At 37.1% G+C, this 21,174-nt stretch overlaps 1 protein-coding gene across 1 annotated transcript; it reads left to right on the forward strand.

Annotated features, from left to right (window-relative positions):
- The first annotated feature begins 211 nt into the window (after positions 1-211).
- Hnf4g (hepatocyte nuclear factor 4 gamma) lies at positions 212-20,913 on the forward strand. Its single transcript, XM_051199675.1, has 10 exons — positions 212-384; positions 4,042-4,213; positions 7,698-7,792; positions 10,298-10,404; positions 11,937-12,092; positions 15,205-15,292; positions 17,420-17,572; positions 17,672-17,908; positions 18,887-19,009; positions 20,792-20,913. The coding sequence occupies exons 1-10, from the start codon at positions 249-251 to the stop codon at positions 20,911-20,913; spliced, it is 1,389 nt and encodes a 462-aa protein (XP_051055632.1). The 5' UTR covers positions 212-248.
- Positions 20,914-21,174: the final 261 nt, after the last annotated feature.

Below are 21,174 nucleotides of genomic sequence, written 5' to 3' on the forward strand. Positions count from 1 at the left end.
ATCATGTTAGTCTACTAAGCACTGCCGATGAGATGAGGCAAATCCATGGAGCATTCCAAGATTATCACAAGCAATTGCTCCCTTGTGCCATAAAAGAAAACTGAACCGAACAGCCTACTGAAGGAGTTACAGTTTGACAGCCCCTCCCACAGAAGCACTAAAGTCACCCAGTGACAGTTAGCTCTGGTTAGCACTCACGGGCTGGAGGCTTACCAGTTGCCACACTCTGGGTGCGTGGAGCCATTCGTATGTGTGTCTCTCAGCCGATGATGAGGGTTTCGGAGCCTATACTGGACATGGACATGGGAAACTACAGCGAAGTTTTGGACCCAACTTACACAACTTTGGAGTTTGACACCATGCAGATTCTATATAATTCCAATGGTGAGTTCTCATACGCTCCTATGTAAGAGGTGTCTGCCCCCAGAGGAGAAGGAAGTCTTTGAGGTGCTGGCTTAACTTCCTTGCTGGGGAACTCACAGGTTGTTTTAAGGCCACAAATCTTAGGCTTTGTGCATCATCACAAAATTTAAATTGTGTTGCCATAGCTGATTAATATCAGGAGAACACCTTATATTTGTGCTATAGAGTAACCTCGGGATTCTATGTAGGCCAGTTAAGGTAAGAAGCATAGTTTCAAGGGCTATTTTATTTGCTGTACATCATAGGAATAAGTAATTTTGACAGATTGGCCTTGAAATGCATTTTCTGCACAGTGTTGAAAGTGGCTAGGGAGTGTACTGAGTTCCCCCTTCCTCTCATCATTTCAGTAATCCATTGCTGTTGATGAGAAAACACACTTAAAATTATTGCTCAGTCTCTTTGCTGAGCACCAATATAAAAAAGAAATAAAGGTTTATATTGTAACCTCAGGTGACAGGCTAATGTTTAGCTTCACAGGGCTCTTGGCATTTATCTATTGTAACTTTTTAACTTTAAATAAGACATGGGTTGAATGGGGTCTGGGTCTTTATGTAATATAGTTTAGTATCCACTCTGAATGTATATTCCCTTTCCTAAGGAGCAAGCTTACTCAAGGCAGGTGGAAACTGTTATGACTTACAATTATGTGTGCTATGGGAAAAGTGTGTGCGTTTGTGTGTCTTCATGCATGCTTGTATAGTTCAGGACTTGGGAATCATGTTATGATTGTCTTAATATTTTACTGAACTGTAAACATCATTTACTCTTTCAGTAAGGTGAGGCATAGTACTGGGGACCTTTAGATACTGAAAAGCCCAGTTCTGTAATTTAACACAATTACAGAGTGAAGCTATAGTGTAACTCTTAAGAAGACAAACTTTTGATAAAAGATATTGAGTAAACTATTCTAGTAGAATCAGCATTTTTAATAACAAACCACTGACTCACACATAGTGTACATATACCATATATATGTATTGGATCTATCAGTGTATATTAAATAAATCACATTCATAGCTACTTTTACTGTAGTGTCTAACTTGTTTGCTTATAACAACATTGTCAATTTCATGTAAGCATGACATTAAAAATGAAGTCAGAGTTAAATTCGTTTTTAATATTTTAGTTACCCAACAGAGTACAGTTGATTCCAGACACTTCTTTTTATAATAGTTTTATTTTTTTAAATTGTATTAGATGTTCTGTTGTAAATCCTATCCCCCTTCCTATTCTAGGAACTTTAAAATCTTTCCCAAAGAACAAACAAACCCAATATAACAATAAAGATCCTCAAAACCAAGAAATTGAAATAAAATATCACGCATAAAGAAAAACAAAGCAAAACAACATGACAGCAACAAACCCACCAAACTTTAACCAGAAAAAGGCACACAAAATACTGTAGAGTCCACTGTATAGGCCAATTACTTCCGAAGACGAGCCTTCCTTGGAGTGCTTGAAATACCCAGACTGCATTGGAGAAAACCGATTTTCCCTCTCTCAGCAGGTACAAATGATCAGTCAGTTGTTAACTTTTACACTAGAAGCTAAGTTTTCATTCACTCCTTTTTTTGTAATATAACAAAATAACACATAATAAGAAAAAACAAAATGATCACCTTGAAGTCGGCTAACAGAAGGAAAAGAGCCTAAGCAAAGGCACAAGAATCAGAGACCCGCTCATTCACACACACAGGAATTCCACAGAAAACGAAACTGGAAACTATAAAATGTATGTAGAAGATGGGGTGTAGACCTGAGAGGTGCCGGTGCATGCTGCCTCTATCTCTGTGAGATCATATGACCCTTGCTCAGTTGATTCAGAGGGACTTGTTCTCCTGATGTTTCCTGTCTGCACCTACACTCCGGCTCCATTTCTGAGGGGTTCCCTGAGCTCTGAAAGGAGGGATTTGATGGAGACATTCCATTTAGGGATGAATATTCCAAGGTCTCGCATTCTCTACCTTTTATCTGACTGTGATTTCAGACACTTCAAACTTCAACATTGCTAGTACCTTATTAATGTTGTAAAAAGTTTCCTAGTATTTTACGATGTCACGTGATCCATTTTCAATATATTTTATTAAAGCTTTTCTAAATTTATGAAATTACATATCACAGCATTTACCTGTTCAAAAACACTGTATATTCATAAGGAGAATCTGTATAATGTCACACAACATAATTAGTTCATGCCAACATTTAAATTTACCCATTTGTATTAGAGATACAGGAATGGTTTATTATCATATATATATCATGGATTCAGTTTATATTTAATTAACATTATGATTGAACTAATGGTCTTTTTCTTACTAGGCAATTGCTTTATCATTGAGCTATATCCCCAGTCAACCAAGTTGAAGCTTTAGCATAATACCTTATATATTTGATGTCTTTGAGTTAGTTAGAATTCGTAAGTTGTTTCCAACAATACCAATTCACTAAAATAATATTTATATAACATGCCTACACACACACACACACACAGAGTCTTTTCTTTTAAAACTGTCTTAGATGTTCCACTGTAGCTGGGTATAGTTCTAAGAGGTGGGAAACAGTACGATGAGTAACACAGATGCGTCTTCTGACATCATGATGTTCATATTCTGTGTAATGACAGGTTCATGAGCCAACCCATCTGTAGTGCAATCCCAGGGGATGATAATGTAACTTTAAAATAATAGTAGTTTGGAGGACACTAGGCTTTTCTTGAAGGACAGATGAGATGTGCATGGGAATTCTTAAAGAAGATTCATGTTAAATGTGAGAAGTGATGAGAAACCTTGGGAATGGCTTAAATCTAAGCTTGGAAAAGTTGAGGCAACCATGGAAAGTACAGTTGGTGAAATCAGGTTTCAAAGTACACAAGATAGCATCAGGGGTGTAGAACAGTTAACAGGATGGAAGGTGATGCGACAGTGGGTGGTGAGAATTCGAACGGACTAGAGTAGGGGACTTCAGTGTACAGGTCATTTTGGGTCACGTGGTAAAATATTGGGCTTTATGCTTTCTAATGAGATGTCATAATGGTATTGGATGGACAAAGGTGACATGTAGTGGTTGCCTGTCAGAAAATAAGAGAAAATGAGTACAGATGTCAGTAAGATAATTATTTAGAAAGCTATTCTAATAACCCTTGGGAAGGAAGATGGTATTGGATGAAGAAGACTATGCAGACAGTGAAAATTGGATGAATACTTACCTTAAATATGGGATCACAACAAATAAATGGTGACAGAAAGAATCCCTGACAGACGCCTACATCTTTACCTCTGATGTGGAACCATGGGTTTTTATGAGGAGGAGTGAATGGAGCAGAAGACATCCTGGGGCAGAGATGGGAATCCTAGTTCTCTTTTCAACTATTATTCTTACTAGTTTTCAAAGCGAAATTCCTACACAGATTCTTGAGTCTTTAGCGCTGTATTCTATGGTGGTGTCATGGCATAAGTAAGATCTGAGGACTTGCCTACCGTAGGGTTGATATCTGATGTCACGAGATTGAATGAGTTTCCCCTGAGAAAAGTGGCAGAGCAGAGACCGGCGGAGGAGTAAGCAGTATAGCACTGAGCTACTTACTTAGCTGTACTAACTCTTCTCATCTTTCTTCAACAGACAGTTCTGCCCCAGAGACCACAAGTATGAATACCACAGACAGTGGTGTCAACTGTCTGTGTGCCATCTGTGGGGACAGGGCAACAGGAAAGCATTACGGAGCATCCAGCTGTGATGGCTGCAAGGGGTTTTTCAGGCGCAGCATTCGGAAAAGTCACGTTTATTCCTGCAGGTACTGGAGTGCTCATTTAAGCGAAGTTTTAGTTATTACTGTCTCAAGATGGCATAGGGAATGTAAGGAAAGTAAATTGAGAGCTCCCATGTCTCTGTAACTCTGAACAAAATTGCCAAGCTTCAAAAAAGTATGAGATTGTATGTGCAGCTCACGTTCACACTAGTAGGTCCATCTTCTGAACAATTTGAGACTTGTAAATGTATATAAAGAATTCCGTATGCCTACCACCCACTTTAGAGCAATATAGTTGAACCCTCCAGTGGACACCTCCCTGGCCACTTGGTCATTCTCTTCAGTGCTCCAGGGGGAACTACCATCTACAATTCAGTGTTAATCTTTTCCTTGTGTCTCTTTATTGTTTTATCACATGTTCATATGCTACTAAACATTTTTTAAATCTATTTAAGTGGTTTTGTAAGGTGTGTAGATTGATTTTTTGTTTGTTTGTTTTCCTTTCAGGATCTATATATGTAACAGCAAAATTATAAAACTACAGATGATTTTATAAGTTACTGATTCAACGGGTGAAATGTGATTTTCACTTCAAATTAATTCTCTTGTTAAATTTTAGATAATTGACAGTATTTTTGTCAAAATCTTATTTAATTACTACATATGTCCATACATTCCAACTAGTCTTTTTTATATTACCTAGTCCATATCACCCAGTTTAAGTTTAGGTATTTATCCTGTTTGATTTCTATGGTAATTTTTAGATATAGATTGTTTAGGTTGAATTTGAGCTTTTGATACAATGCACTGATTTTAATAAAAGAAAAATCTGTTTTTTTTCTCTATTGGTAACACACATTATCACTTACTGTCATTGTTAATATTTGGCTAGAATGAGGATTGAATTCATGGCCTTCCACATGTCAACAGAATAGTCTACATCGCTAGTTCAGGAATGCTGATCTAAAAATAAGTTGGACATTTGAGAATTCCCAAACCAGTAATATTTGACTTTTCAAGGTATAATAAAAGTAATACAAAACCCCACTAATATCTATCTGGTGTCGTCTTATAATATTTGCAGGAGTGTGTTGATGTAGCTTTATAAAAATGTCTATCGTCCACTTTAGAAATCTGACAAGTAGAACAGCATTTAGATGGTTACCTGACACATATAGGGTTCTTCATGTTAACACCCGAAGGGACTCAGCAACGTGGAGGTTCCATTGTTTAGAGTCATGTACACCATTAAAAGTAAAACCCATCTACATGAAAAGATAGTTCTGATAGGGGAATCTGAGGACTTACACCTTTCCTTTATGGGTAGAGTAGAACAATAACTCCCAGAACAGGATTTAAGGATTGCCAGTGCCCTAGGAGCAGGGGTAGGTGTGACTATTGTGCCTTCTCACCATGTGTACTACCAACCGTCTTAGCTTCTTTGTGATTTTTGTTACCAAGCAAGCGCTGAGATCTATTTTTTTTTAAGTCATTATTATGTGGGTACAAATTGAGAGACCATAATGTTTTTTTAGTAAAGTTTGCTTGCCTCAAATGTATCCCATTTCTTAGACTGAGAAATTCTAATTTGACTGTAACAGTCCTATGATGTTTTCCCTTCTAAAGGATGTAAATCTACTTCAATGCCATCCATAGGATGTTCTCTATAACATTTGTTAATGTTTCTGTGTACTTGTTAGGTTGCAATTTCTTTGAAAGGGAAATTAGCAAGCATTCGTCTATTCCGTGCCTACACCAAGATCTTGAAAATGTTGGGAGCTTAGTGATGCAGGTTTCTTCTATTTTTGTTGTTCAATTAATGTCAACTAGATGTATACACCTTGTGATTTTTGATCAACTGATTTCTTCCTCTTAGTCTTTTCATTCCATATTTAAACAAACAAAACAAAACAACAACAAAAAAGTGTTTTTGTCTTTGTTTACTCTGAGAATACTACTCACTTGTGGCTTTGTTCTTATTCATTGTTAAGTCGCTGTCCATGAATGTTAATAGGTCACAAAACATTCTGTTATCCTCATCACCTAATCCTCATCTGTAAGAAACAAGACTGTAACATCCTGTTTAGCTAGGAATTTGTATTTTAGCATGTACAAAACTGTAATGAGTAGGTTTTTCCCTGCTGGTCTGGTCCCACCACCATACCTGCCCCAAGTAACACCAGAGAGATGCTGTATTTGATATAAAGTTGTTGGGCAGTTACTAATTTCTTATTGGCTAGCTCTGTCTTACATATTAATCCATTTCTATTAATCTAAGTATTTCCACGTGGTCTCATCTTATTGGAGAGAGCACCCAGCATTCTACTCTCTCTGTCCTCCATCTTGAATCTCCTCCCTACGACTTCTGGAATCCTCCTTGTCTCCTAGTTCCGCCTATCTTGCTTTCCTATTGGCCAATTGTGCTTTATTCATTAACCAATACGAGAAACATATTTACAGAATGACATGTCCCATCACAAAACTGGGTGACTCTCACCACCACTAAGAACAGCATTTAATTCCCCTGTAAAGAAGTCTCTACTAGGGTGGTCTTCAATTTACCCATCACTATGGCAGTACAAGGAAACTGTTAATCTGCATTCTGTTTCTGTAGATTTTGCCTCTCTGGACACTGCATTAATGAACCATGCATTATGAGCTTTTGGTATCCCCCTTATTTGGAAGTGTTTACAAGGCTCATCAACAGTGTAGCATGGCTGACAATATTTCATTCATACTTATCAACAAATAGTACTGTTCCATTGTCTGGGATTTTTATCTGCTCATCACTGCAACATTTTGCTCACAAAGAAAAGGCTACTCTAGACACAAGTTTCTTGGGTATTTACACAGCTTGGAAATGCTGTGTCCTATGTGTATCTCTGTGTTCAACTTTTTGAAAAACCTCTAAGCATTCTTCCAAAGCAGCAGTGGCATTTACTAGTCTATCCCATAGCATATAAGTGTTTCCGTATGTTTTTACATCTTCAGCAACACGTGTTTTCCCCCACCCATTCTGGGCTTTTCAAAGAGAATAAACTGATACATTGTTAAGAAGAAGTTACAGTCTCAATGCTGCTCTCAATATTCTATAATTTGAATCTCAATTCAACTAGAAGGCATTAAAAATTAATAGATTAAAAACAAATTTAAGAAGAAACACCTAAGTGTAAAAGCTATAAATCATGAAACATTGCCCACTGTGCTGAAATCATTTAGCAATAAACACAAAAAGTTTATATGACAAAGATTTTAAAGCTACATTTGACTTTTGTGGCTCATATCATGTCTACTACTCCCAAATGATGCAGTCATTCAGCCTTATGTTTGTATGAATAATGGCTGAGAGGTGAGCTGTATACTGCCATGTGTTTGCCGACCATGAGATGTTTGGTTTCTTAGGGAATTAGATTTATCCGTGCTTTATATTGAGCTTGATTTGACCATAATTATTTAAAGTGTAATTGTTTGCTTCTGTGCTTTTTAGATAAATAGTGTTCTGTGAACTAATGTGTGCTTCTCGTTATAGGTTCAGTCGCCAATGTGTTGTTGACAAAGACAAAAGGAATCAATGTAGATACTGTCGATTAAGAAAGTGTTTTAGAGCTGGAATGAAAAAAGAAGGTAATAGCAATAATCATGACCGTGATGATGATTAACACTATTGATGAACAGTGATAACAATGTGTAAGAATCCTCATTAATCACATAACCTACTTAGTAAGTGAAGGTTCCCCTTGATATGTTAATGGGAAACCTGTTAAAGAGTTCCTAGAGTTAAAGAATTTAGCGCAAGGATGTGCAGTCAGTAAGTACAGAACTAGGGTTTGCCTGCTCTGATTCTGACACCACTCTCTACCTAGGCAAAAATCTAAAGATCTAATCTATACATTAAAGGTATGGGTGTACTGTAAAGTACACAATTTTCATTCTTAATAACAATCAAGTACATTAACTCATCTCACAAATATCAATGACATATCATCTTTTTAGGCACTTCTCTATTTATAAATATTCATTAGACATTGCTGTTTCCCAAATGCCGTTCCAGGTACTGGATTTGAATTGTGAACTTAATAGACAAGATATTCCTCCATCTTGAGAAATGTATATTCTATTGAACAACACAAGCACTGTAGATATGGTATTAATGTACTTTGGTTTCATTTTCTCATTCTATCATTTAAGTCATTTTATTTTATTGTTTCTTGTTCTGATAGGCCTTGAGACAAGAATGTTACATATCTTCAACATCTGGTAGATGTAGCAGCTGTAAGATTTTATTCCTGTAGTTTGTTGTGTGCCTGTTTGTCTCACATGCAAAGAGCTGTTTTCCATAAGTATATCACAAACTTAAAAAATTAAAGTTAAATCACATCATGATAGTGCAGAAGTATAAAATATATGAAATCCATCTTGGATGTAGCTATTTTTCTCTTAATTCAATAATTTAAAATTGGGGAAATTTTGTTATCTTTTATTTTGTTGCTAATCTTAAGATTACAAAAGAAAGTCCACTAAATTAAATTGGCAATTTCTCTTTTCACAAATGACATAGCTAATGCCCCGAAAGCTACATTAGGTAGTGGATAGGAATAATTGCATAATTTATCAAATAATTTTTTGCCTTATTACCTGAAGACCAATCTTTACCTTATAAAATTGCAAACAACACCAAGCCTGCATTTCCCTTTTGAGTCTTACAATTTATGAAATAAAATTGCCTTTGAAAAATAGGGAAATTACATCTTCTACTGTTCATAAAATGATGGTTTGATTTTACTAAATAGATTGGACAGTAAATTTTGAGTTTCAAAATTGATGCATCTTACTCTTCAATAAATAATAGAGCTTAATATCAATATTAATTAAATGGAAACAGAAATGTAGATTTATGTAAAACTTGAGAGCAGTGAAATATTGTAAAAGCTATCATACATCTCAGCATTTCTATAGAGTGTGGTCATATGAGTGAAATTTAGAAAAGCAGAGGAGTATCTTAGCTTTTCATCTCTGCACATGTTTTTCTGCATAAATGGAAAATAATTAAAAAATAAGCTAGTAGTAAGTATGATTTTTAATGTATGATGTTAAATATTTGATTTACCTGAAAGATGTTTCTTTAGATGAAAGCCACTCTCTTTTTCTACTAACTTAACTGAGTTAGTAGCTGCTACTTTTAGGTTTCTGTGATATTGATGTAGAAATTGGTGCATTTCTATGCTAAAGAAAATGTCATTGGTTTGTTATCATCATATTTCTAACAGAACTGATTATAGCATTAACTTAAATAATTGAGGGATTATAGGTCTTGTTTCTTATTTATTTATTTATTTTGTCTTATTTATTTATTTTATGTACTTATTTTTTAAATTTAACTTTAACATCTGACTCTTTTAACATGAGGATTTATGTAAATTTATGGGGTAACTTCTTCCTTTTTATTCTTATGCTTAAGAATTTGGTTTTCAATAATAGTTTTGAACATGTCCATTATTTATTCTTTCTGAATCAAAGAACCAGGCCAACTCTCTCGGAGACATTTTTATATAATGTAAGGGACGGTTTCATCTCTCTGAGAAGCAGGTATTCAGGTGTCTGTCTTCTAGGGAGATACCTCAAATTGTGTAATAATTCTGAAGCTTATATCTGTAAACATTGCTTTATAAAAGTTTACAGATTTGCTTAAGGTCATCTCAACTAAAATTAATTTATTCTGCATTTTGGTAGTATTTTATGGTTAAAGAGAAAATAGGAATTTCAGAATCTACTACTCACCTGTCCTGACAATGTCTATGTTATTATCTTTGACCTGGCAAATCTCGCAGGTGACACTCATCCTCTAGCTGACTTACAGCTTTATTAACTGTGAGAGAATAGAAAACCACATTATTAAAAGCACAGCATATGAAAACTGGTGACCCAAAAATTCCCAACATACAACTCATCACAAATTCCAAGTAAATGTATTTTATGAGCTTCAGTTACAAGTGTGGCTATTCCTATCTTTGAATGTGAGCCAAATTGTTTTTAAAGGCAGTCTTACTGACTACATTTTGCAGTTTGAAAGACCATCTCCAAGCCTACATCAGAGATCTAACTAACAATAACTGTGGTTTTCTTTCTTAGCTGTGCAAAATGAACGTGACAGAATAAGTACCAGAAGAAGCACATTTGATGGCAGCAACATTCCCTCCATAAACACTCTGGCACAAGCTGAAGTTCGGTCTCGCCAGGTACCCACCACACCTCAGCTCTGGCCCTGTCCAATAGAATCTAATGCCTCTGATGCAAAGTGCTGGAAGCCACTTCACTGTTTTCTGCTCACTGCTAAAGTCAATGTAGACAAATTCAGAAGCATCACTTTGAAGGCAGTAGGAAAACTGTTGACTTAGTTTTAAGGATTTTTCTTTTGAACACGACCTTATCTTTAAGTTGTTCGGGTGTTTACTTATGGGGCTGAATGAAAATAAAACACATTATGATGCTCTAGTGATAATATTTTATTGGTTGGGCCTATGAAATCAACTGCTACAATTTTGAGGGGTTTTGCCACCAGAGTTTCTTTCCTTAAAAATTTATGTTTGAACTCAAGAAGCCAATTCACAAACTCCTTAGGGAACAAGTGTTTTACAAGAATTAAAGGCAGAATTCACAAGATAGAGAAGAAAGTAAATTCCATCATTTTAAAATTGTAGAATAAGAATATCAAGTGTAAAGTTAAAATGGTAAATCATTCATTTTACAAATAAAACCAATCATTCAAGAGCCTGATATTTAATCTTTTGAGGAAAGTACACTTTAGCCTTGCCTTTATTGGGAATAGTCAAGGTACTTGTCGATGACAAAGCAAATTATGAAATAGCTATGTAGGTAATCAGGTCCTATAAGGAGGCAGTGAGTCTACTTACGTTCTTGATAACACAGGAGTAATATGATGAGGTTAACATCCTATTATCATCACTATTACTTGACGATTACTTGATGATCCAATAAAGCATTTAGAGAATGACTTATAGGGGAGCTGTGAGGAAACATTTGGGTTCACATGACAAGTACATGCAAGCACACACACATACACGTACACATGTGAACCTATGGTTAAAATTAATTTTATGAAAGCTATAATGAGGTATTTGCTTTCTGAGGAGAGAGCATTTTAAAGTACAGTTTATATTTTCATACAGTCAAAAGTGACGTGCAACTGAAAAATGTTAGCCATTTCATCATTGTCAAGTCATAAGTTTGTTCCTTAATTTTATTTTTCATGGCCTTGTGTCCACTATAACATCATAAATATTTCTAGTTTCTTTCCTAAATATTTTCCACCTTTTATAAATTTTGTCCACGAGCTACTTTTTTTCATAGAAGTCAACAAATTAAAAATGGTTTTACTTAATAAAAATATGAGTTTTAAGTAAAAATAATCACAAAGTTCATTTCTTGTGGTTACTATCAATCTCTTTATGTAGCTAGCTTGAACTACAAAATTCCTCCAAAAGCCTAACCTGTTTTACAGATTTGGTATTTATAATAAAATTATGCTCTCAGAGTGCGGATGGATATATGCATGTTTTCAATTTAGCTTTAAGCCAATAAAGATTTTGTTTCTCAAATTTAAAAAAAAAATGTTTAATATACATGAAAATACTACGATCATGATAATGTTTGAGTCCATGCTCTTTATAAATACAGTCACAGAAAAAAAGGATTGTTGGCTATCCAGTAGTCTCAATGATAGATTAATGTAATGTTCTTTTAACATTAGATCTCAGTCCCAAGCCCCAGTGCAAGTACTGACATAAATGTTAAGAAAATTGCAAGCATCAGTGACGTTTGCGAGTCTATGAAGCAGCAGCTCTTAGTCCTGGTGGAATGGGCCAAGTACATCCCTGCCTTTTGTGAACTGCCCTTGGATGACCAGGTATGACTTAAAAGAAATCCTGACTCCCTTAGAAAGTGCTTTTTACATTTGCTAAGGTCTTATGCTCTTGGATTTATTTTGTAATCCAGTATATTATAACACAATGGATGGATGATTTTGTGAATCAAACACAGGGTTTTTTTCTCTTCTTATTATCTCCTTATTCTGTCAAAAGCCAGTACTATCTTGTGCCCACTGCGAGGCTCTAGGAAAATTACTGATTGGTTCAGAGTTGATCAAGACAATCTTCAGCAGTCTTGGAGTTTAAATATTTACACGAGGAAGAAAGATAAACAGCTAAAAGCTATACTCTTGAGGTTTTCTGGCTATTAGAGGAATAAATGTTGGATAAGTTGGAGGAGGTGGTATGTTGAGTTTCCTGAATGTACCGAATTAGATTCCTCAGAAATGGCTGGCAACCCCTTGACAGAAACCATGTAGGTTTTGTTGGTGTCTTGGTAGGTCCTTTATATAATTAACATGTAAAATGTTTCTTTCATTCTATCAGTTTTATCCTGGTACTTATTGTCTTGAAATATAGATGTGGCACAATGTCCACAGATTTCATATCTGAAGTCTACAAGAAATAAGAAAGTAAGATGTAGTCTTCTTTCCTAGCAATTGCATTTTTAAACTTGGCATATTTATATTAAGAAATCTTAATGAATTATTAGGAATTTGGTCTCAGCACTTGGGAGCCAGAGGCAGGCAGTCTCTGTGTGTTCGAGGCCAGCCTGGTCTACAGAGCAATTTCCAGGACAGGCTCCAGAGCAATACAGAGAAACCCTGCCTCGAAAAACCAGAAAAGAAAAAAATAATAATAATAATAATTAGAGACTTGGATTTTCTCATTAGAACATAAAGATTTCTTTGGAGTTGAGCCACTTTGAGCTTTTTTTTTTTTTTTCTAAAGAGTGTAAACCTTTTCATAGGTGAAAATAATCTTAAAATTTCTATTTCTTTCGCACTGAGAGAATTAGTCAAACTAAGAGTTTCACCCAGTGTGTATACACTCTTTGACCAGTGTAGTCACTGACACAAGAAAACCACACAGATAGAAGAAAAACCAAGTGTGATTGTGTAAAAAATCAAGGAAGAGGGAAATGTTCAGACACCAGAGTGCAGCAGAATCACCATAGGAAGGTGGTTGCTACATTTCTAAGAGGGTATTTATTTTACTTAGTGACAAGAAAAGTTTCCATGAAACCTGAAGTCACTCTTACAGTGTTTTCTAACTCCCTTCCTGGAGTGAGTCACTGTTATTGACATGTCGTAAAGATAGCTTGGTTCAGAAGATTAGGCCAGAGTGAATAATGCTAAATTGCTAAAACCTTCCAGTCTCACCCCAAGCAATATAAGTAGGGCTGTGTTATTTATCAGCTTTATATTTTTATTATCGTTTGTCCTTAAGACCTGCTGACTATATGTAAAGACAATGGCCGAAATATTGGGAAATTGGAGATCAGTAACTAGTGAAAAAGTCTTTGTTTACTGCTCATTAATATTGAAAACATAACCTTAGTAGTTACGGTTAGTTAAAATCTTTTATCATTAAGGCACTGGGGAATGGACTCTCAAATGTATGATCAACTATGTTATGCTGTGTAATTCTTTTAGGAGATCTGTGGGGTAGGTGCTATCTCCATTTTACAGTTCCTGAAACTGGACCCCAGATCAGTTTATTCCATCCATAAATCCATGAGATGGCTATTTATTAGGAGATTACTGGTTTCAGTTATGTTCTGAGGGGATCCTGCAGTAAAAGTGCAGATTGCTTCACTGGTCTCGTAAACTTTGTGGTCTGTTTGGGAGAGACTGACCATTAAAAAAAAATAATAAAGTATACAAATTATGAGTGAGTTGACTGTAGGTGGGGATCAGTTCCATGAAATTCCATAAAATGGAGCAGGACTAATAAGGGTGGGATGGAAAGACACTGTGGTGGGAATGAGGGAAGACCTCCCCCAAGACCAGGATGGCAGGGACCAAAGTCTAGGGAGGAGAATTCCGCGTGCATGAACACTATGTTCAAAAGTTCTCAGGCAAGTGGCGCAGCGTGAACAGTAAGTGCTGAAAGATAAAGCAGGAATGGGGCAGGACGCAAAGGAGGTAATGTCTGCTCACCTCAAGTCACCTGTAAAGAAAACAACCTGCATTTGGTTTGACGGACAATATGAAGCCACTGAAACGCTTTTTAGCGGAGATGTGATTTTGATTAAGCTTCTCGTCTCATATACGCACACGAGAAGCTTTTACAAAGATGCATGAGCACTGAGGAACCAACATAGAAGTTTAAAAAGAGAAAAGCCATTGAGTGTGCTGGGGTGGTCCAGGAAGGGTCAGCCAGGACTGGGTGGAAGCCACAGGGAGGAAAAGCAGTATTGCTGAATAGTTGGAGAACACTTCAAATAGACTCCCGTCTGGACACAAACAATCACATTTGGATAATGGTGTCACCTGCTACTGTGCAGAAGACACAGGAGAAGCAGGCATTGGGATGGGTTACACTTGCCTTGCTTCCCCTGGTTCTAAGTGATGAGGCCCAGCGTGCAACTGAGTGTGAAAACAAAGCTCTGTTGAATGTTCTCCGTTTTAAGTCAGAGGCCCAATCTAGAAACAGGCAGGAGTCAACCATCTTTCCTTCTTCTTTGCAAGCCTATTGTTTGCTTTTGTTTATTTAATTTATTGTCAAAAGATTATGCTTATACACATTTCATCATTTAATTCTTGGGAATACATTTAGCAAGTCATTTTACATATGAAAACAAACGAAATCCAAACCTACTAGCAAATGTATGTAAGGTTAAGCAGACAAACAAGTAAGCGGGCCACCATGCTGGGGTATGAACTCAAGCATGTTCCATTCTGCTCTCCTCAAAAACAGAAAATCTGCTTTTCTCTGCTATCCCCAAAGCAAACGTTTCTGACGTGCTGATAGAAACCTGGAAAGCCTTGTCATTTTAAGTATGTATGAATATTGTATGTCAGAACAAAGGAAGGCAGAAAATGAGTCAGGCTTAAGAAAGACTGCGAGTTAATCAGACTCACCTTGTGCTGCCTTTTAATCATTATATTTTATAATTAATTGTTCAACTTGGAAACTTTCATTAAGGTGGCCCTGTTGAGAGCTCATGCTGGAGAACACTTACTGCTCGGAGCTACAAAGAGATCCATGATGTATAAAGATATTTTGCTTTTGGGTAAGATTTTTTTAAAGAAGAAATTATGCATATTTTATATGTACAGTATGTGGGATCTGTTCTGCATGTACAAAACACACAGCCATTGGGAAATGGTGCTCTGATTTTAAAAATATATGCCATTCATTATGTTCTCATTCAGCTCTGTGGTGTGTGTAGTGTGTGTGTGTGTGTGTGTGTGTGTGTGTGTGTGTGTGTGTGTGTGTAGTGCCTTGAGCTATCAAGAACAGAGTATTGGAGTTGTTCTCTTCTTCAATGCTACATGTCTCAGAAATGAAATCAGGTCCTCCTGCTTGGATGCCCCTGTCTTTCTTTACTCACTGAGTGGTCTAGCTGGTCCTACTTTTCTTTGTTTTGGTTGAATGTAAGTTCAGAGTGCTGTGAGATCACGCAGAGGCATTGAAACTTAAAACTGTAACAGAGATTTCGCTCCATAAGCCTGATGCTGATTTTTGTTTAAAAATTTTAAAGACAAAGAATAACCATTTATACAGACTACTTAGTAGGCTAGTTAGTTTATAGCCTTCCACGGAACATATGTATTTCTGATGATCTGGTTGATCATAATGCTCTATAAAATAATTATATTAAAATGGTGGGCCATGTCTGAAAAACTCTGGTTGTAGAATTGTAAGAAGCAGCAAAAGCAGAACAGAGTGAAAATGATTAAAAAAAAAAAATGAGAAGACCCATTCACTACAAATTGCCTCAGTCATGTCCTGGTAACTCAAAGATTAGGTACTGAGTGATATTTTGGTCCCAAATGTAAACAAATGGGACACAGTGTAAGAGTAGCTAATATTTATTGAAGGCTAATACTTATTAAATGCTCTGCTTTAAGTGTATTGTGCTAACATACACTTTCATTTAATCACTGAAATAAAACCTCATGCTCCTTCTATAATGAAGAAATAGAGGAAGGGAATGTTTTGATCATGATGGAAAGCCAGGCAGCCAAGATTTGGAATTCTAAATCATAATGGAACCACAGAATGTGCCCTGGACCTCAGCAAAACACTTTGGTTGAATGTCTATCACACAATGCAAATCCTGTCCTTTCTGTAAACTATTTTATAATATACTCTAGAAAATAAGCATTCTATACACATTCTTCATTGTTGATTTTTTTCCCTTAGTAACCAAGTTAGCCATTTTCACATGACACAATAAAACACACACAAAATTAACTATATGCATTGATAGTTATGTTCAGTTCGTGTGGCTGTGGAAATCATTTCTCCACGTATGTGTATATACAAGCACAACATTTGCACACTTTAAAAATACACAGTATTTTTGCCCCTCACATATCTGCAAAGCTGATTTGGGAGCTAGGAGAAAGTTTATCACTTCAGTGACTGGATCTTGTTTGACATAACAGAACTTTGGCAAAATTCCTGAAATGATGAACTTAAAAGGGGGAAAGGTCAAGCCAGGTGGTGGTAGCACACACCTTTAATCCTAGCACTCAGGAGGGAGAGGCAGGCAGATCTTTGAGTTCAAGGTGGTACAAGAACATCCCAGGGATGTTCTTCTTACACAATCGTGAAGAACTGAGTCTGAATCCCCAAGACCCATGGAAAGTCCTGCAGCGTAGTTTGCATCTATAGACTCAGTACTGGGAGATGGCAGGCGCAAGAGAGAGGCTCCTTGAACATTCATGGGCCCACTAGCCTGGCACAGAACATAGAACAACAGGGATTTACCATATTAGACAGGGAAGGTGGTGAGGTTGCCCTCTGACTTGTATGCACAGGCTGGCTCTATCACAGGCCTGGCGCCCCTCCCCCTCCCCCTCCTCCCCCCACAAATAAAAAGTGAAAGAAAGAACCCCACAAGATGGAGTGAGGTCCTAATAGAGGCCTGACACAGAGGAAGGCTAATCACTGTGGGTGGATTCTCCCCCGTCAGTTATTAGCTGGTTACGAGTCTGTACTGGCACACTATCTTTCTGGATTCTCTGAGTGCTCTGATGTTCTGGCCTCACTAACCCAGTGCTACAGAAAGGTGTGATACCCAACACAGCCCCTTCCACAATAGACCATTTTGAACGCTGATAACCTAAGAAGGCAGAACAGTGTCCACCAGTCCAGCAGAGAAGGGGGCTAATTCTTCATGTTCTCTCAGGAAACAACTACGTCATCCACCGTAACAGCTGTGAGGTTGAAGTGAGCCGTGTGGCCAACCGAGTCCTAGACGAGCTGGTCAGACCGTTCCAAGAGATCCAGATAGACGATAATGAGTACGCGTGTTTGAAGGCCATCGTGTTCTTCGACCCAGGTTCGTTTTCAAAATTGAAAAACCTAAACTATTTTACTTCGTCCTGGAGCCTTTAGACTGAGGACCTCCTAAGCGTGTTTGTGTCTGCTCCCTCACCAGATGCAAAGGGACTGAGTGACCCCGTGAAAATTAAGAACATGCGGTTCCAGGTGCAGATCAGCCTGGAGGACTACATCAATGACCGGCAGTATGACTCCCGAGGAAGGTTCGGAGAACTGCTCTTGCTGCTACCGACACTGCAGAGCATCACGTGGCAGATGATCGAGCAAATTCAGTTTGTCAAACTCTTCGGCATGGTCAAGATTGACAACCTCCTTCAGGAAATGCTACTGGGTGGTGAGTGAACGGCACGTTTCTCTTGTTGCTGAGCTTGATTGCCCATACATTAAATAAAACAAGGTGCCCCCTTTATTTCCTTTATGACTTCGAGGCTCCCATTCCTTCCTCCTTTTTGGATTTCGAACAGGGCACACAAAATCTAATTTGTTACGTTTGGAAACGCTGCACAGCCCGAGGAAGACTAACGGTCCTGAACAGACTTAAATACCCATTCTCGTCAGCCTTTGGCATCACCTGTGGGTGCAGCCCTTTTTACTTCAGTTCTTAGACCCTTCCGTCCGTGATAAATAAGATCTAGTCCTGTCTCTGCTTTTAGGGCATTGAGACGTATAGAGTTTTATTTTATTTTATTCTTTGGTGTCTTAAAAATTGAAAAATAAAACAAAACAAAATGCTGCCTTAGCCCATAAAATGAATCACATGGCTTGAAAGTGTACAATTTGCTCCCAGATGAATTAATTGACATAAACTAGTATAAGAAGAAAACGCAACCACAGGGTTGCAATAAATGTCAGGAATAACTAAAGGAATCGTTATTTTATGTTCTGATTTAGATTAAATTACCTTGTAAAGTCACTGTATTTATTTTTAGTTTTCTGGTACTTAATGTGTTCCTAATGTTATCTTTCTGAAATAAAAATTGTTCATGCCATTAGGGTGAATCCAAATACTATAAACTTGAGGTAAGTGATTCTAGGAATTGCCTTAACAACAGGCAGAAAACCCAATGATTCCAGGAAACAGCACACAAGGTCCATTATTAATACTCAACACTATGATATGCATTCATTTTTCCAATTCACCATGAAAGCTGACATTGTCTTTAACATGGGGGTAGGTAGCTTTCTCCGTTTGATTTTTAATTTTCCAAAAGTACTTTGCAGATGGCAGTATTCAAGCTGACGCTGGAAACATGCATCAAGGTAAAGCCACAGTAAACGTCACTAATGCAAACGTTTTTTGTGTCTTTTTTAGGTGCTGCCAATGATGGTAGCCATCTCCATCATCCAATGCATCCACATTTGTCTCAGGATCCGCTAACTGGGCAAACTATACTTTTAGGTCCCATGTCCACACTAGTTCATACGGACCAGATCTGTAAGTATCTGGAGAAATGTTCTTCTGTAACCTCTCTTAACTTTAGTTATCTGGGGATTAGGATAGGAAACTGTTACTTCCCAGGAACTACAGATCTTAGGTGTTTTCCATTACTGCTGATCAATTCTCCTGTGATTATCCATCTTTGCAAATGGAAACCTGAGTTCGTCATTGCAGAGATAAGAAAAAAAGACAACCACATGCCGTGACGTCTGCTTATACCGTCTGCTTATACTAAATAAAAATGTCAGTGGCCCATCTCAGACAGAAAGATGCATGTGATCAGTGGCTCACTATAAAGGCATATATTATTTAGGTAGTGGTTTCTAGAAGAAAGGTGGGAGTTAGTTTTGTTTAAGCAGATATTCTTTCAGGGCAATTATAAGTTACCACGGTTACTGGATTTTAAACCATGTCATTAAAAGAGTAGTGCATTTTAAGTAAGTCGTGATAACTAGAATTCTGGCATACAATAATTGTACAAGATGAAGCTACTTACGAAAACTCTTTAGAACTCGAACAACTGTTGCATATTATAGGTTGTCGGTGATGGAGTTAACTATACATTAGTATAGATTTAGTGCAGGTTTCACTTTTCTGAGCTACTCTGCTGATAAAGATTCTGTTTGATATGGCATCTAGAATTGATTGGTTAATCATGTTAGTCAGTGCTTGTCACTGTGGGGGGACCGGAGAGATTGTTTTTGGTGCGTGCTTGCACAGGGTGTGTGGAAAGACAACACATTTGTATTATATGCAAAGTTAGATAGATTTTAACCACCATTTAAAAAAGTCAGTATTTTCTTGGTCTTTAAGGAAGACCCCTAAAATTTTGAAACCATTTTCTCTATTTTCTGTCCAACCAAACTACATTAAAATTGCCACTTTTTGAAGTAATTGCTAATCCATACTTAGCAACAATATAAAGTATTAATGGATACTAGCCAAAAGGAGATTGCTCTTGTTTTTGTAGGCATTCTTTAAGAACTGAAAAATCTATAAAGTTTATAATGTGAGCAAGCATTTTCTGCTAGTTATGTCAAATATTCTGTTTTCTAAAATTTAAGAATATCATAGATTTTATTTTATAATATGGTAACATTTCACAATAGGAAGGAATACTTTCTTATACAATAAAGCAATCATTCAAACTACGTTTCAAAAAAAATTTCAATTGAATTTTTTTATATTCAATTATATTCTATTCAATTATGCAGGCTTGCTCTTAGCATTGAAAGGGAGGGACCAGGCCAGCTCAATTGTAATAGGATTGTGAAGCAACAAAGTAGCTTGCTGCTGAGGCAATGGACTGTGGCTTAAGTTTTCTAAAGTAACTGAATTTTGGTTTTTAGGTCATCTCATATGTATGATCTAGTGGAATCCAAGCCACATAATTTTAGTTTCTTTTATGCATATCTTGACTGCAGATGTTACAAAGATTTCTTTTTCTAATACTTGGGAGACATCAGTGTTCTATTAATTCTCTATACGTTCTTTCCTCTGGGTGTGAAGGACCATGTAGGAAAAGGCAGGGGGGCATTGTGAAGTGAGTACAGATTGCTTAGCACGATCACCTCTCATTGTTTAGCTGTATTTGGGAAGGGAGAGTGAATGTCTTGAGTTTAGTCTGTCAGTGGCCTGATAATTCATTATAACCATCAGTACTTTCCATGTGACCTTTTACTCAAAGGATCATAATGCATGTTGACACTGTGCAGGACTTTGTGTAAATGAGGCAGAGTGGGTGCTACTATCATACATGATTCTGTGTTTCCTTTCCAGCAACTCCAGAAACCCCGCTCCCTTCCCCACCTCAGGGCTCTGGACAAGAACACTACAAAATCACCGCAAACCAAGCTTCGGTCATTGCACACCAGCCCATCTCTAAGCAAAAGCCCTTGTGAGAATGTGCCCGCTTCTGAATGGTACTGTGTGAATGTGAAGCACATTGGTCTTGAAACGTCTCAGGATGGTACTTTTGCCAACTTTTCGTCAAGGCTTCTTCATGGTGCTGTTGTAAGGTGGTAATCTACTTTCTTGTTTGTGAACACATTATGTTTATTGTTGCTGTAGAGTCAAGCTTTCACATGCAACCTGTGTATATTTCAATTTGAACTTGTTTTATAGTGTGTTGCTTCCCACTATCAATGCACTGTGCCCAAACT

This window comes from Phodopus roborovskii, unplaced genomic scaffold (assembly GCF_943737965.1).
Source record: "Phodopus roborovskii unplaced genomic scaffold, PHOROB, whole genome shotgun sequence".
Classification (NCBI taxonomy): Eukaryota; Metazoa; Chordata; class Mammalia; order Rodentia; family Cricetidae; genus Phodopus; species Phodopus roborovskii.